The 15,388-nt window shown below is 46.8% G+C and overlaps 1 protein-coding gene across 1 annotated transcript in view; it reads right to left on the reverse strand.

The window, feature by feature from the left end:
- The window catches only part of FRAS1 (Fraser extracellular matrix complex subunit 1), a 106,611-nt gene that overhangs the window by 55,301 nt on the left and 35,922 nt on the right, over window positions 1–15,388 (reverse strand). Inside the window, exons 8-15 of the mRNA XM_054283763.1 lie at window positions 15,199–15,332; window positions 12,651–12,734; window positions 11,952–12,053; window positions 11,665–11,856; window positions 8,389–8,478; window positions 7,466–7,613; window positions 4,936–5,079; window positions 4,510–4,644 (exon numbers count right to left, since the gene is read on the reverse strand). Of these exons, the coding sequence (XP_054139738.1) occupies window positions 4,510–4,644; window positions 4,936–5,079; window positions 7,466–7,613; window positions 8,389–8,478; window positions 11,665–11,856; window positions 11,952–12,053; window positions 12,651–12,734; window positions 15,199–15,332 (1,029 nt within the window). The remainder of the gene's footprint in view (window positions 1–4,509; window positions 4,645–4,935; window positions 5,080–7,465; window positions 7,614–8,388; window positions 8,479–11,664; window positions 11,857–11,951; window positions 12,054–12,650; window positions 12,735–15,198; window positions 15,333–15,388) is intronic.

The raw sequence follows: 15,388 nt of genomic DNA on the forward strand, positions 1-15,388 counted from the left end.
GCTGCTCTGAGGTTGGAATCTTTCATCCAAGCCATCCCAGCAGGATAACTCCCCGCTGTGTTTTGTACGTTTTGGAATATGGCAGCAGCACAGACCAGAGAAGATGGTGTAGCTGTTCCCACCCCAGGAGGAGTGCTGGAACACTCTAAAGTCCCTGGAGCACAAAGGGAAATAGGAAGAGATCCCATCAGAGGCTTCTTAAAACTCAGATGCTCGGGGTGGCTGCTGACAGTAACCGAGCTCCAGGCACAAGCACAGAATTGTGCTGCAGGGCTGCAGTCAAGGTTTGGCAGAAAGCAAAACAAGCCAGCCTGCTTCTAGAAACAGCTCCTGCTGCCCTTCCAGGTGCAGAAGGAACTGACTTATGAGGAAACCTCACGTGCTCAGCCTGAGTAATTCCTGGGGAAAATATGGGACACAGACTCCTATCAAAACCTGTGCTACCAGTGTTGCAGGAACAGTGCAAATTACAATTTTTGAAGCTGTTAACGTTGTTTGTTTTTTTTTCCTCAATTACACCCAAATATGTTCCAACGCTTGTGCTCCCAGTCTGTGGCAGGTGGGAGAAAAGGGAACTTCTTGATGTTTGTCCTGCCAACACTGCCCTGAAGTTGCAGCCACCCAAGAAAAACTCATGTGTGAGCAGCATCAGTGCAATGCAGGGACGTGCAGGCACAGCAGCAGCTCATCCACAGCACTGAGAGCACATTATACACGAGTCCTGTGGCACAGAGGGGCACAGCATCCCATCCCAGGGGATTTCCCTGCTGCCCTAGGCAGGGGAGAGCTATCAGCTCCATCTCCCACAGAGGGAACTGAACACCTGGGGTTAGAACAGGGAGTGTTCAGGCAGCAAGACACAGGACATTTGAGCTCATGCCCTTGGTCCTTGGGCATTCTGGATGCTCCTTCTCCACACTTCCACCCTGGTTCATTTTCCCTTTCCCTGTCCTGATTAGCTGCTTGCTCTCGTCCTTCTCACCCTCCTGCATCTTCTTTCCCTCCACTTCCTTCCTGATCTTTCCAGAATGCTGTGGCTCCTCTGGTTCCTGAGCACCCCAGTGTGAGGGGTGTCTCAAAAGGACCCTGGGCATCCTGTACTGGGTAGGATCCTCCTCTCACAATCCCAACACACAAACACCAACTATCCCATCCCAAGGCAAAGCTTGAGCACAGTTCCTGCTCCAGTCGATAATTTCCCTTGCTGATACAAAACCTGCATCTCATTCCAGCTTGGATGATTTCTCAAAGTTGACTGCAGAGTATGAGTTCATGCTGTAAATTTCTAAGCAGTGAAATGTCCTCACTTCACCTTCCAGACCTGTATTGCTCCTCTCTGAGCTCACTATAACTTTCAACATGTTTTTTAAAGAGTGGGTGCCAGGACTTGGATCTTTTAATTGCAGACTTCCCACTGCACAGCTGGGACCCCTGCCTGTTAACCTGCCTCAGTATGTCAGCACATCTGAACATTCACAGCCATTTGCAAAGCTCTCAATTCCTCCCTAGATGTGCTGCTCCTTTCCAGGAGACACTTTTCCCTGCTGGCAGCCTGGCTGTGTTTTTGAACAGTTCCCAGTTGGCTCTTGCTGGCCCTTGGCAAAGCCCTGTGAGGGGGTGAGGCCCTAGCACAGGTTGCCCAGAGAAGCTGCGGCTGCCCCATCCCTGGAAGTGTTTAAGGCCAGATTGGATGGAGCTCTGAACAACCTGGGATAGAGATAAGTGTCCACAGCAGAGGAGTTGGAACACAATAATCTTTACAGTCTCTTCCAACCCAAACCATTCTGTGGTTCCCTGATTCTGTGATTACACACCCTGACTCCAGAACCCCTGGCTCCCTCAGCACTGGATCCCTGCCAGGCTCAGCAGCTGCTCCTCACCCAAGCAGCCAGGCACCAGCTCCACAGAAAGAACAGGGGGGAAATGGAAGCATTCCATGAGCCACTGTCAGCTCAAACATCTTTGCCTGCAGCAACCAAGTGGCTGTGTGAAAATAAATCAACAGAAGTGACTGCGCAGCCAGGAAGCTGATTCCACCCCCCTGGCTATTTCCAGTTGGGATTTGTAGGGGCTTTTTTTGTAGCTCACCAAACTTCTGCAAACACCTGAAACCCTCCCAGGTCTGACCACAGCAGGAGGGCAATGCCAGTGGTATTCCAGTAAGAACACAGAAGGCACTGCTGGGCTTTGGATCTGTGCCACCCCTGCCCTGCACTCCTCCCTGGGAGCTGGGCAAGCTCAGCTGAGCTGTGCTGGATCCTGGAGCATCCTCCACAGCCCAGGGACAGCAGGGAAAAGCAACATGTAGGCAGCAGGAATCAAAGTGCCTTGTTCCAGAGCGAGCAGGGTCTGTTAGTGTCAAGTTACACACTTCAGCATTGGCATTTTGGGAGATGAAAGCAGGAACACTCCAGTTCTGCCTGGGCTTTTGAATAATCCTGAAAACATAAATAATTAAGTAAGAAAAATGCAGTGAGAGCATTGAACACTGCGAGTCCTTTGAGCCCTTCCATTCTACCATGCTGACATAGTTTATTTTTGCTTCCCTTTGCTTTGCCTCTGGTAAGGGAGTTCTGTTTCTGCCAAGGGAGAGCCCACCACTCTGCCTGACACAAACTCAACCATGAACTTTAAATCCACTGCTACATAACTGAACTTATTACCTTTTATTCTCAACTCTACTTTCTCTTAATGGTTTTAATTTTTCACAAAAGCAAGTGGAGGGATGGGGGCAGGAAACAACCCCAGTGTAGGATTCAAATAGGGCAGAGATCAAACAACTGTAATCAAAAATTCAAAAGAGACTCAATTAAACCAGCTGTTATAAAACATGAACAAAAGGAAAGGCTAATACACTGTGTTTTTCTACAATGCAGACAACAGTGTTCCAACAAGAGGCTAGAGCAAGAAACCTGGTGTTAAGTCTCTTTCAAGTCCAGAGCAAATTCCTCAAGAGGGAGTTTACTGGAGCTACAGCAATTAACACAGTCTAGTTCATCCTTTCTGTGCTTTTGGAACATGCTTATTGTAGATGTTAAAACCATTATGAGGAAAATCTTTTGGAGCAGTCTGAGGCCCGTCTCGACAATCTGATTAGAGATTTGCAGCAATAAAGAGGATACAAGGAAAAGAGTGAATGGCCATGAATTACGGACAGCATCTGAAACTTAAGACTTTCTCCACTGGTTTGACTTTATGCAGAAAATGCAGCCATGCAGAACTAAAGCAAATTGGTTCAATTCCCTTGAGGAAAGAGGAACAAATTTTCCCAGCAACATTCAGCCACAAGCATGCGTGACTGCAAATTTGGATGGAGTGTACAATCAGTAATCTACAAACCAGCAATAAAATGAAACATTAGCCTTTCCCTACCCCTTCAGCAGTACATGGGCACTGCCAATTAAACCACCACCAGCAGGTGGAAAGGAAATGATAAAATAAAACCAAATGAAGGAGAAGATTATTTGATACTTAAGCCTACAAATTCTTTTGGACTGGGTCTCTCTTGTCTGTTTATACATCCACAATGGTGCCCTGGGCTGTAGTGGCTGCTGGAGGACAGAGGTTTTTCAGACTTTCACAACCTGAAACAAGTAGTCAGCTCTTCAAGGGAAGCCACTTCAGAAAAGGAAGCTGGACTTACCCTCTAAAGTGCTTTGCCCTGAAATGTGCCAGAAGCCCTCAGCCTGTATTTAATTCTGAGCAGGAGGGTTAGCTCCAAAGAAATTGAAGCGATGGCTCAGAAGTTAAGCATTTGCTCCACCCCTCTGCTGAATCAGAACTGCAGAAATAATTAGAAGCCTTTTAAAAAGGCCAACATCAAGATGAGAAAAGTGTTAATTTTAGAGAAAACAATTAAACTGCCATGATGAAAAAGCAGCTGCTTTACAGTTTGGGAAGAGTTTAAAGTATTTCAAAGGAGCCGGGGAAGCTCATAAAAGCACTGTCATAGTCCCATCAAAGAGAAAGCTAACTTTCCAATCTTACTCTCAGTCTTTCCAACTGCTAAGAAAAATGATTTAGACAGCGCTCAGTGTTTTATAGAATTACCAATTTACCTTGTAAGAATGCTTCCTGAGAGCAGCGAGCTCAGTGCACTTCCAGGAAGAGCACATGGTATGGACTGAGTGAACAGCAAAACCAAGCAGGAAACTTCCCCAGAAAGTATTTCCTGAATTCTATCAATCCTCCACCCCTGCAGGCAATTTTCTATACACATCAAAGTACCATATCCTGAGCACTTACAGGCAGTCTGCACTGAAGTCAAAGAATCACACAACAGAACTGATCCACTGAGGAATTGTCACGAGTATTTCCTCAAGCAGTGATCAACGTTACCCTGCATGGCTTGGTTTCTCTGTTCACTCACTCCTTCCTTTACTCAAGGGTGAACATTAACACCTATGTCAACAGCAGATGCCTCAAGAGAGAGGGTTCTCATAGCCCAGGTAAAGTTTTGCTGCTGCTTTGCCATCCCAGAGGGCTGCAGCCCCTTGTCCTCGGAGGTACCTGTGCAGAGGAGCTGATCCTGGACGTAGCCCTCCCCACAGGAAGGCACACACTGCCCGTCCTTCAGCAGCAGGGGTGCCTGGCATGAGGAGCACTCAAATCCATTGCTGCAGGCTGAGCAGGTTTCATTGCAGGCTGCCAGGAGAAAGGAAAGAGAGAAGGAAAATCAATCCCAAATCCCTGATGCAGAAGGACCCCCCCCCCCCCAACCCGGGTCTGACAAAATGAGATTATTTTGCCTCATTTTAGCTCAAGAGTTCAAGAATTTGCTTCTGCTTCCATCTGAAACCTCCCAAAGTCTCATGGATACAGCACAGCGCGTGCCTGGATGCTTTCCCAGCCTGTTCAGGACGAGCCCATGGGATCCCACAGCCCAAAGCACAGCATGCAGCAGAGGAGGGGGGTCCAGCCCCTTGCAGAACTCACCCAGGCAGGCCCCCCCGTGCAGGTAGAAGCCCCTTGCACACATCTCCACGCAGCGCCCGTCCTGCAGCAGCTTCCTGGGGTCCCGGCAGGAGTCACAGCGATCAGAGGCCTGGGAGCAGCTCACACAGTCTGGGTGGCACTCACCTGGCACAGGGGCAACACACAGAGCAGTGTTGGCAGCCAGGAAGGAGCAAAAGAAAGCAACTCTGAAACCCAAGTGAAATTCACGGCTTGTTTCCCTGGGTGGTGCAAGGTGTGCTAGCTTTGGAGTGGGTTTTTATACACCAGATTATTTCAAAGGGGCTAAATGTTTTATTGCTCTATTCAGTATGTGAGAAGCCATTATAGACACTCAGATTTTCTAGGCAGTTGATTAAAGGGATATTCACTGTCCACATGGTTTCTCAGCAGTGAAAATTGTAAGTCACCAGGAATCAATGGCCTGAAGCAACCTGAATTTGAGACTCCTAAAGCCAAACCCTGCAGTAAGTCATGACTCTGTGTCCATGCCAGGTCACAGCACAGCTGGCAGACTGCTACCCCTACACAAAAACCTTGATGCCCCAGCATCACAGAAGGATCTCCTGGCCACAGGTAAGGGGAGAGATTCAGAACAGAACAATTTTTCTCTAGCTACAAAAAAGCCCCTCTGCTCCCAGCCAAGTGTTCTCAGCGAGGCTCCAAGCCAAAGGTTCTCAGTGAGAGGGAATATTTGCTGGTTTTAACATAAATACAGCAGTGCCCAGGGCTTTTTGCTTTCTCTTGGCTGAAAAGGAGTGGGTTCTCTCTGCCCTCTTCCTTCCAGCACATCTCTGAGAAGCAGCAATCAATTTTTGCTGGCTTTATGGAAGCAGATGCAGCAATGGGCTGGTGTTCTGGGCTCACAGATCAAACTGCTGCAGGCTGCACTTTGCATTTGTTTCTCATCCCCCACCTCTGCAAGACAGAAGAAACACAGAGGGAAGAGAGTAGGTTTGGATGAGGGAAACTGTCAGTTACCTTTCAGGACACAAAAATGCAGGCTTGAATGTCCAATACCACGACTCCAAAGCCTAGGTTTTCCAAAATGCTACCATGATGGAAGCTAAATGACCACTTTTTCAAGGATAACCAGCAGACAGAGGCAATTCTTGATAAGGGGAAGGGAGAGGTGCTGAGAATACTGTATCATCTATCTCTTGCTCAGCAGCCTGTGCAGATGCTGTTTGGTCTCAAAAATCCAGGACAATTCCATCAGAACTTTCTAAAGCCTGTTTCCTTCATTTTTCTATCTCTAGTGCTTTGCATTTCCATTAGCATGCAGCAAATAACAAGCTTTAAAACAAGAAGATGGCAAATGTGCCCGGGCACTCCAGCACAATTAAACTGTGACGCTATTTTCTTTTTTACTGAGATAAAGCATTAACTGGAGCACCCTGATAAAACCAAAGTTATGTGACTGCAACAAGAAGAGCTACCAAAAAGAACGAGCAACCCACAGCTAAAGCCTCCCAACCATGAAATGTAAATCCAAGGGAATGACAATATCCTGGAGAAAAAGGAATTTATAGGCAAAATTATCATATAGGCCAAGGCTAGGCTAGTCTTTCCAAACAATTATTAACTGGCAGCCAGTCAGCCTCAGGTGAGCTTGTGGCATTAACAGTGTGTGCACAGTCTTTCTTCCCACTCCCAAGAAATAATCAGGAGCCCATAAACTCCAAAACTCACGCTGGGATTCAAGAAAGGAGCAGTGGAAAAAAAAAGACAAAACATTTCAGGGGAAGTCACTGGGAGCCTCAAACTTATCTAAGAGCTAAACCGTAGAGTTAATCAGCGCCTGCAGACTAGGGGCTGGATGAGAGCGGTGACGGGGGAAGGAAGGAGGGCAGCTGTCCCGTTCCTCGGCTGTTCTAATGGCCTGGTAAGGCTCTGGATGGCCTTGGGGCAGCCCGCGCTCCAAAGGACGGAAGGAGTCTTCAGGTTTTTCGGTCTTCAGTGTTGTTTATTAATTCTTATCTACAATATTTTCTCCCAGCCCGACACAGGTCCGCACAGCAAGCCAACCATGAGCACACTGACTGCCCTCGGGGCGGTCACTTATCTTTATACCCAAAAATACGTATAAGATATTTATCTTTTCTCCCCAATACCTTTCACCCTTATTGACAAGTGCACATTCAGTAAGAACCAATCTCAAAGTGCCACCATCACCACCGAAGATGGATGACAAGAAGAAGAAGAAGAAGGACAGGATACGCCCTAATTCCTCCATCTTGTCCCTTTAGAACCCCCCTGTACCGAGATATTAAAACCTGTGTTTCACACTATAATTAATCTATCTCTTCACCACTTATCCCTGTGTGATCCTCTCATCCTCATACAGGTGTTGTTTCCCATGCAGGATCAAAGTCTAACCACCAAACACTTTTGGCAACGTTCCAGGACCTCCGAGCCCCCCAAGGGTGGTCTTGGTGACTCTGCACATCAGGAATGTTGTGCTGAGTTCCCACAGGCGGCAGGGGCTCCAGAAGCAGGCAGGGCTCCGTACCTGGCTGGCAGCGGGGGCAGCAGCGTCCCTTGGCCTCCTGGGGCCGGCTGCCCGGCGGGCAGGGCGGGCAGGAGCGCTGGAAGCAGGTCACGGCCGCGTCCCGGCACTCGCACTCGCGGCACGGCCCCTCGGCCCAGCGCTGCCCGGCCTGTGGGAGAACACGCCTTCAGAAAGCCGCCTGTGCCAGGCCGGCGGCTGAACGGCACGGAAAGGAGACAGCAGGCATTCCAAACGCTCACCAAGCTTTTCTGCCAGGACCAATTGGGAAAAAACTCACACCTCAGTGTTTTACCTCGCCTGGGGCAGAGAAAGGGATCTGAGCAAAGAAAGGCTCAGCGTCTAAAAAAATAGCCCCACACAACATTAAATTTCCCATTTCCCACTTTTGTTGGCAAGCAGCAGCTGTCAGCTCCAGCCCTCATCAGTGAGGGCAATGAAAAGTCCACTACTGGAATATTTAAACTGAGATAATCAATGTTCCCTCTTTTCTCTTTAACTTCAGAGGGAAGTTCCTTGAAAATATTAATAATGGGCTCCTGCTGCAGTAAAGATTATAATCAGTGGGATACATTGGCAGAAAGCTACAGACTGCCCCAGCTCTGTAGCTTCTGCTTGATAGGATTAAAATCAACTATCATTATGAAATGTGCAGGAAACCTCTGAGTAGGGATATTAAATATTAAAGGAAAATGATTGATTGAGCTACACAGAGGAGACCAATAAAAACTGAAATTCTGCAGCAGATGCACACAAGTGTTTCTGCAAACTGCAAAAGCAATCTGCAGACTATATTAATGGATTATTTTGCTACCACACTTGCAAATAATATCCTTCTCAGAACCAGAGGGGGAGAGCCAGCCCCTCCAAACCTTTGTGAGCAGAACTCACTATTCCCTGCTGCAATCCTGTACAAGGGTACTCACAGCTTTGGTATGCTCTTTGTAAACACAGTCACTACGGCTGGAGATACATTCAGGACAGCACTTCCCCTCTAAGTGAATTAATTCTTCACCCTGTGAAGAAGAGAAAGGTTGCAGCAATTCCAACGGAATCAACACCGCCAAAACCACTGTGGAATGCCGAGGCAGAACAGCTCTTGCCCTGGAATGCAATCTCCAATATCTAATTTCACCTTATCTTCTCCCTATCCCACTTCACCTCTGTAGGCAGAGGTTGGAAAACATGCTTGGCCAATATTGCAGCTGCAGAATAAACCCCAGGAAAGGCCTCGGAATTCAGCGCTAAGGCCATTACCTCATCCCCAAATCCCACAGAGAAATACTCCCCCTTTCTCCCATGGATCACTGGGATTTCACCAGGCCAACCTCAGGACTTCAATGCATAGAGGCTTACCTTCCTTTTCAATGTTCTACTTTTACTTCCCCAAGAGAATTTCGAAGCACATGCTCTATTTATCCCAGATGGAAAAAGCCTGTTCTTTGTCACAACTGTACAGCTCCGCAGATTCCACTTAAATAACTTCAGTTTGAAGATAAGAATTTAGCAGCAGGAGAAAGGAATAAAGTGCCCCAATTCACTATGACTCTTTGTGCCCAAGTGGAAGCTGAATATTTAGAAAAGAGAGAGATTTCTTTTTCCTAGGGAACCAGGACATAGCTCACAAGAAACAGCTTTGGTTTCCAGGATTATCAGTAAGTTTTTCTGATTTATGCCAGTTGGGTGTTTGTTCCAGGATCATTTTCCCTGTGCCACACTGGCACACACAATCTTTGTGTGGGACATAGACAGGGCAGGAGCAGCACTGGTCATTGCTAGAGTCACCAAGGAAGAACACCTAAGCCAGGCCACACTCTGGCATTCCAGAGCAGGGAAACAGAGGAGGAACCACCTGGTTCCTAGTCTCTGAGGACCACACACAGCCCAAATCTCTCCCTGCTGCTTCTATACATCTCTGCTCTTCAATTACTCCAAAATGCCTTTGGCAGGGTTTGGATCTCATGTCACTGCTGTGTACTGTAAACTCTGCCATCCCCACCCACATCCATAAACAGAGGCTATAGGAAAACTGGGAGCAGCTATCCATGGAACACAGCTTGCCTAGCCCCAAAAAAATGCAGCTGTGCTGCTCTGCCAAGGCTCAGAAAAGGGAGAGGCTGTGGGAGATAACTTGTGGCTTTGCTGCAGAGAGATTGATCATATTCCAGGTGGAGAACATGCTCACAGCCTGCTGAAAATGGCTTTTTGAGGATTAGGTCAGAATCACCACGGACACTTTGCTGGGCGAGTTTGTTTGAAAGGGTTTGGAGCTGAACCTCTTGCAGTTCCTATCTGTGGCCTCATTACACTTCCAGTAGGAGGATGTGACCAGGAAATTAATAGTGCTTTGTGAGGAGAGAAATCCAAGAGCTCCTGGCTTCACACTGGCTCTGGTTTATTGAGGCAGGTGCCTGAGTAAACAGATCTGCAACTTTAGAAAGAAAATACAAAGGAGAAAGAAAACATGGCATTGCTTTCTGAGCAAACATTTTCTTGTAATTAATTAATGCACACCTTGTACTACTGAGGCAAACCAGGACTGAACATGACTTGAGGGGTTTTGAACCTACACGTTAACATCTCCAGCTGTTGTTCTGCAAGACACCCCTGGCTTTTCTCAACAGTGGATTTTTTTTTGTCAGTACCCAAGATGTGAGCATGAATATTAACTAATCCTCCCCACTGAGCCATGACAGCAGGCCATCATCATTAGTGTAAATGATCCAATTTACAGCCAGGAGCACGCAGGCAGCTCGCTCAGACAGCTGCAAGAGCACGAGATTTTATGGCAACCACGACTTTTCATCCAGCAAAATCTCTCTGAGCAGTTTCAGTTCCCGTGATCAGCAGCAGCACCACGCCAGGGGTGACTTTGGGTCCCACACTCGGGGCATTTTGGCTCTTTCAAAGGCACAGCCACAGGTGAACATCCACTTTTATGCCTTGATGCGCCCTTTTGTGTCCCATTTGGGAGCCCACGTGTGGGTTTTTACTCCTCTGAACACTCATTAAAACAAGCTAATCCAGTGAAACCGTTATGCTGGGTTTCGGCTGGACCTCAGACACACCACAAGGGTGGTGCTGCTGCTGCTCAAGAGTTAGCACACACAGGCAGGGTCACCAGAAAAGCATCACCACCACTGAGGCAGAAAACCCAGGAGGCCACAATTCTTTCCCTTTTCCTCACTGACACTGTGGAGCAGTAGGCATAAAACAGGTAAGAACCCACCAATTGAAACAGATCACAGAAACACTGAAAGGTTTGGGCTGGAAGGGACAAATGGCCTTGGACACTTCTAGGAATGGGGCAGCCACAGCTTCTGTGGGCAACCTGTGCCAGGGCCTCAGCACCCTCACAGGAAGGATTTCTTCCCAATATCCAATTTAAACCTACTTTCTGCCAGTGTGAAGCCATGACCTCTTATTGTGTCACTCTAGACCCTTGCAAAAAGTCTCTCCATGTTTCTTGGAGCCCCTCAGGTACTGGAAACTGCAGTGAGGTCACCCCAAAGCATTCTCTTCCCCAGGATGACCAATCCCAATCCTCTCAGCCTGTGCAGTGACAGACAACACAGAAGTCTTATCCCACTACAAAAAAAGCCAATTCAAAGCATGTGGGGGAAGCATTCAACCCTATCTAATGCATTTTGCACATCCACTGCAGAGCAAATATAACATAACCTGGCAGGGAGGGTATTAGTTTTGGAGTAAACAGCACTGGGAATAAAACACCTTGCCAGCCTCACTTCCATGCTGAGAGTGACATGGAAAAAATGAAGAAAAGTAGAACGCTGACTTCCATGTCCAACTACCTTCCTGAAGACCACTGCAGCATGCAGAATGAGGATAAAAGGAACATTTCTTAGGCTTTTAACCATCTCTGACGTGCACATTTTCCCCATGTTCAGCTCCTGGTAAGTCCAGTGATCACCACTGAATCCCCTGTGTGTCTGACCCTCCACTACAGCAGGCAGACACAGCATGGGAGGGAATCCAAGTTAAATTAACTGGATTTGCTTCACAGTGGAAGCCCACTGTGCAAACTTGCATGGGAAATTCCAGGTTTGCTCTCCTCTGTGAAATATTTTTGAGGGGATTGCACAAAACAAGGGCTGGTTCTTCAAGTGCCTCAAGTTGAGAAACAAGAAAAAAGGGAGGGGAAAAAATAAGATCCCAAACCTTGAGAAGAAAGCCTTTCTCACCTTGGCACACTCCACTTTGGCACACTCAGCTCCCTGGCAGGTGACTTCCCCCTCCTGGCACATGCAGAAGTCACAGAGGGTGCTGTTCCACATCTCCCCGTGGTACCTGATGGTGCCACCATCCAAGCAGCTCCCTTTGGAAGACACACACTCCTCACAGCACTTCCCAGGGCGCTGCACCTTGCTCTGCCCCTGGAAACAGCACCCAGCAGTGAGCAGGGCTCTCTGAGGCCCCTGGCACAGCAGAAGTGCAGCTGGGCTCTCAGAGGTGGGTGATTTTTCAGTACCTCCTCACAGGTGACAGAGCCACAGGTCTCCCTCAGACACCTGACATCCCCTCTCTGACACACACACGTAATGCAGGCATTTTTTTGCCACTGCTCCCCGTGCTGTTGAAAAAGAACATGGATAGAGCTGTTAAACACTCTTGGAAAACAACCAAATTCCTTCCAGAAACCTGAGCTGCTTATGGAATATGATGGCTCCTTCTGCATGTCTGTATCAGATAATAAACCTTCCTTAGAAAACGCTGATCTCTACATGCTCAGCAAACAGGAAGAAGAGGGGCTGAGGTCTAGATCACACTGTGGATGTGTATTTCTCATTAATTGCAAGCTAGTGGCTTTGGGGAGGCCTAAACTACTATTATTAGCCAAAAAGAATCATTGACAGAAAATCCCACATACATTAAATAATGCACTCAATTAATTCCAGATGACACAATGAAAGCTATAAATACTTTGACCACCAGTGCTTTCTGCTTTCCTCCTTCAAAATGAATGTGGAAAGAAAGTGCCTCATCTGCTTTGGCCAGCAAATTCTTATCAAGTCCTGATTTCTTTCAGCTCTCTTGCCTTGCCAGGAGGGAAAAAAGCAATGTTTGTAGTAAGCTATCAGTGCTGGCACAAAGTCAGAGGCTGGGGAGAAGGGAAAGAGAGATGTGCCAAAAATTGGGAGTGGTTTTGGTGTGGTTTGTTACAAGTCACCTGGAACGTTCTTCCCGACACCGAGCAGGGCTTGGGGACACATTCTGGGCAGCATTTTCCAGGAGGCAGAACCATGACTTCCTCCTAAACAGAAGGCAGAGACAAGGAAAAGAAAGCATGAACATCAGTGCTTGGAATTCCAGGCATTTAGCATCCATGGGATAACCCTCTGCCACTCAGGGCTTCATTTTGGCCCCACAGAAGCAGAGTAAAAGGCTTTAAAGATGTTTTCTCCACCTCATTTTCTGTGCTTATTTAGATGGCAGCTGAGGTGTGAATAGATGGAGAGATGCAGATAAATTCATACACATGACATAAAGTGTTTACATTCAGGTATATAGAGGGAAAAAATAATTATACAGCTTGCAGGGAAGCACAATAAAGCAGGAGATGGATGAGAGAAGTTTTTTTCTGGAATTGCCACATTTTGAGGTTTTGAAGGTGTGATTTACACTCACCACCTCTCAGGCATCTGCACTGTTTTAGTTAAATCCATCCAGACTGTCTGTGCAGATGCTAAATTATGCTTAAAACTGGATTTTTCCAATTTCAGTTTTTTTTACGATGGATTTAAATCATGTTGGAAAATGCTGGCACTTCACACCAATATTAATTTTCCTGTGTGCCTCAACTCCAACCATCCAAAACCTGGCTAATTCCATTGCTCCCAGTCCATGTACATCCTACAGCTGGGAACAGCACTGTTCATCAGTCAAACCCTGAGCTCCCAAAGAATCAGTGGAAGACTTTGCACAAAAGTTACCAAGCAAAATTTCCCAGCAGAGTTAAAGGACCTTTTTTGTGTATTTTGGTGGCATGCAACTGGAATTTTAGGCATTCTTCTCCCTCAGCTCCGAGGGAAGAGCAAAGTTATCAGAAAGATGGAAGATGAGAATTTAATCCTGGGAGAATTTTTGTCTTGGCTTTTGTGGAGTGGAGAACAAAGGAAGGGACAGAGATAAAGGCCCATGCAAGAAAATCTTTGGTTTCGCTGAGATCAGAACAGGTTCTTTGCACACCCTGCTAATGTCCCTTCCAGTGGGACATGTCCTTGGTAGGAAATGCCTGGAACACCATCAGAACTGGCTTTCTGCTGCATTAACTTGGATGCTGCCACCCAATTACTCTCAAATACATCCCAGCAACAACCCAGTCACTCCTGATTCCATAAATTAGATCCTAATGATTAGCTGATTAAACATTAGTGCAATGGCTCAGCAGGTAACGCCAGCCCACTTGGAGTGGGAAAGGGGGGATCTAAAGCAGACAAAAATTCCTTTTAATGCAGAGTACTTTGTAAATGAATACTAATGGAATATCTCAGGACAAAGTAAAACACAATTAACACACACACATACACACACACTAACAGGTGGGGTTTCATCTATCAAAAAAAAAAAAAAGTGTTAATTGTCCAAACATCTGTCCAGTGACAGAAAGCTGGGAATGCATCAATAGAGAAAAAGGTTTGTGAGTACTGCTTTTGATTTTCTCAGTGAAGAGTTCTCATTCAGGGAGCTCCTGGATTCATCATTGGATATATCAAAAATACTTGGAAAATGGCAGTCCCTAAAACATAAAGTCAAGGTCAGAGACAAGGATTTCCAGGGAAGCAGTTCCAGGCATGCTGCTGAAAAGGAGTACACCAAGGGGCCCAAAACCAGGGTACCATGGACCCCATGAAAAAGATCCAAACAGCACAGTCACACCCTTCAACACAACAACAAGAATTCCAAAATCTGAGTGATTTGCCCTGAGTACGGAGTACTGTGAACAGTTTGCTGCCTTTCCTAACCCTGTGTTAATGCTGTGTAGTGTCTTGTAGGGTTTTGGCTGTGCTGATCCCTGCATAAATGCTAAAAACTCATCACTTGTCCACAGCAAAGACCTTGGAGACAGCAGTGTTCCTTCTCTCCTAATTGGACTAAAACCATGAGCTTGCCTAACCCCTCTTCCCAGTTTTGTTGTTTTCTAAACACAAACAGACAGAAGGAGCACTGCTCTGAGACTTTTCTTTCAGCTCAAGTTGCCTTGTATTTCTGAAGGCAAAAGGGGAATTTCACCCACAGTTGACTACTCTCAAATGCACTTCTAGAGTTCTTGTACAAAAAAAAAAAAGTAACAAAATCTGCAGATCAAGCTTTCCAGCTGCAAACCAAACATTGAAATTTGTAAAGTTAAACCCCATTATAAATCTTGTGTTTTCATTCCTTCACCCAACAGAAATAAAAACATTTCCTGATCAACTCCAGATCAATTTTTTTTGAGTGGAAACAAAAAGTAGTTTCTTTATACATAATTTTTGCCTAATTAACCAGCAAAGGGATGATAAAAATTAAATGATGAGGAAAGAAAGTATTAGGGAACAGACACACAGGCTTCACCGTCACTCCACACCATTTCTGCAGGGCAAATATCTCTTTTCCAAACCACCCACTTGTCACCCAGAAGCTTGGCTTGCTGGTTTGTTCCCCAGCATGAGAAATGCACGCTGCCCACAGGAAGGGAGGTGCTGAGGAGCATTCCCAGAAGGCTGGAGGGTGCTGACCTGGCTGCAGAGCAGAGGCTGGCAGGAAGCTGTGGAGCACTGAGCTGCACCATCCCTGCAGACACACCTGGAGCACTGACCCAGGCTCCAGCCCTCTCCATCCTGGAACACGTGGCCATCAAAGGAGCAAGGCTCTAAGGGACAGGAAAACAAGGAGGAGGTTTATTTTCCAATGCCCTTTCATCGCTTT

Source organism: Melozone crissalis, unplaced genomic scaffold (genome assembly GCF_028551555.1).
Source record: "Melozone crissalis strain CALT ecotype California unplaced genomic scaffold, PUWL_Pcris_2 ptg000039l_1, whole genome shotgun sequence".
In the NCBI taxonomy this organism is placed as follows: Eukaryota; Metazoa; Chordata; class Aves; order Passeriformes; family Passerellidae; genus Melozone; species Melozone crissalis.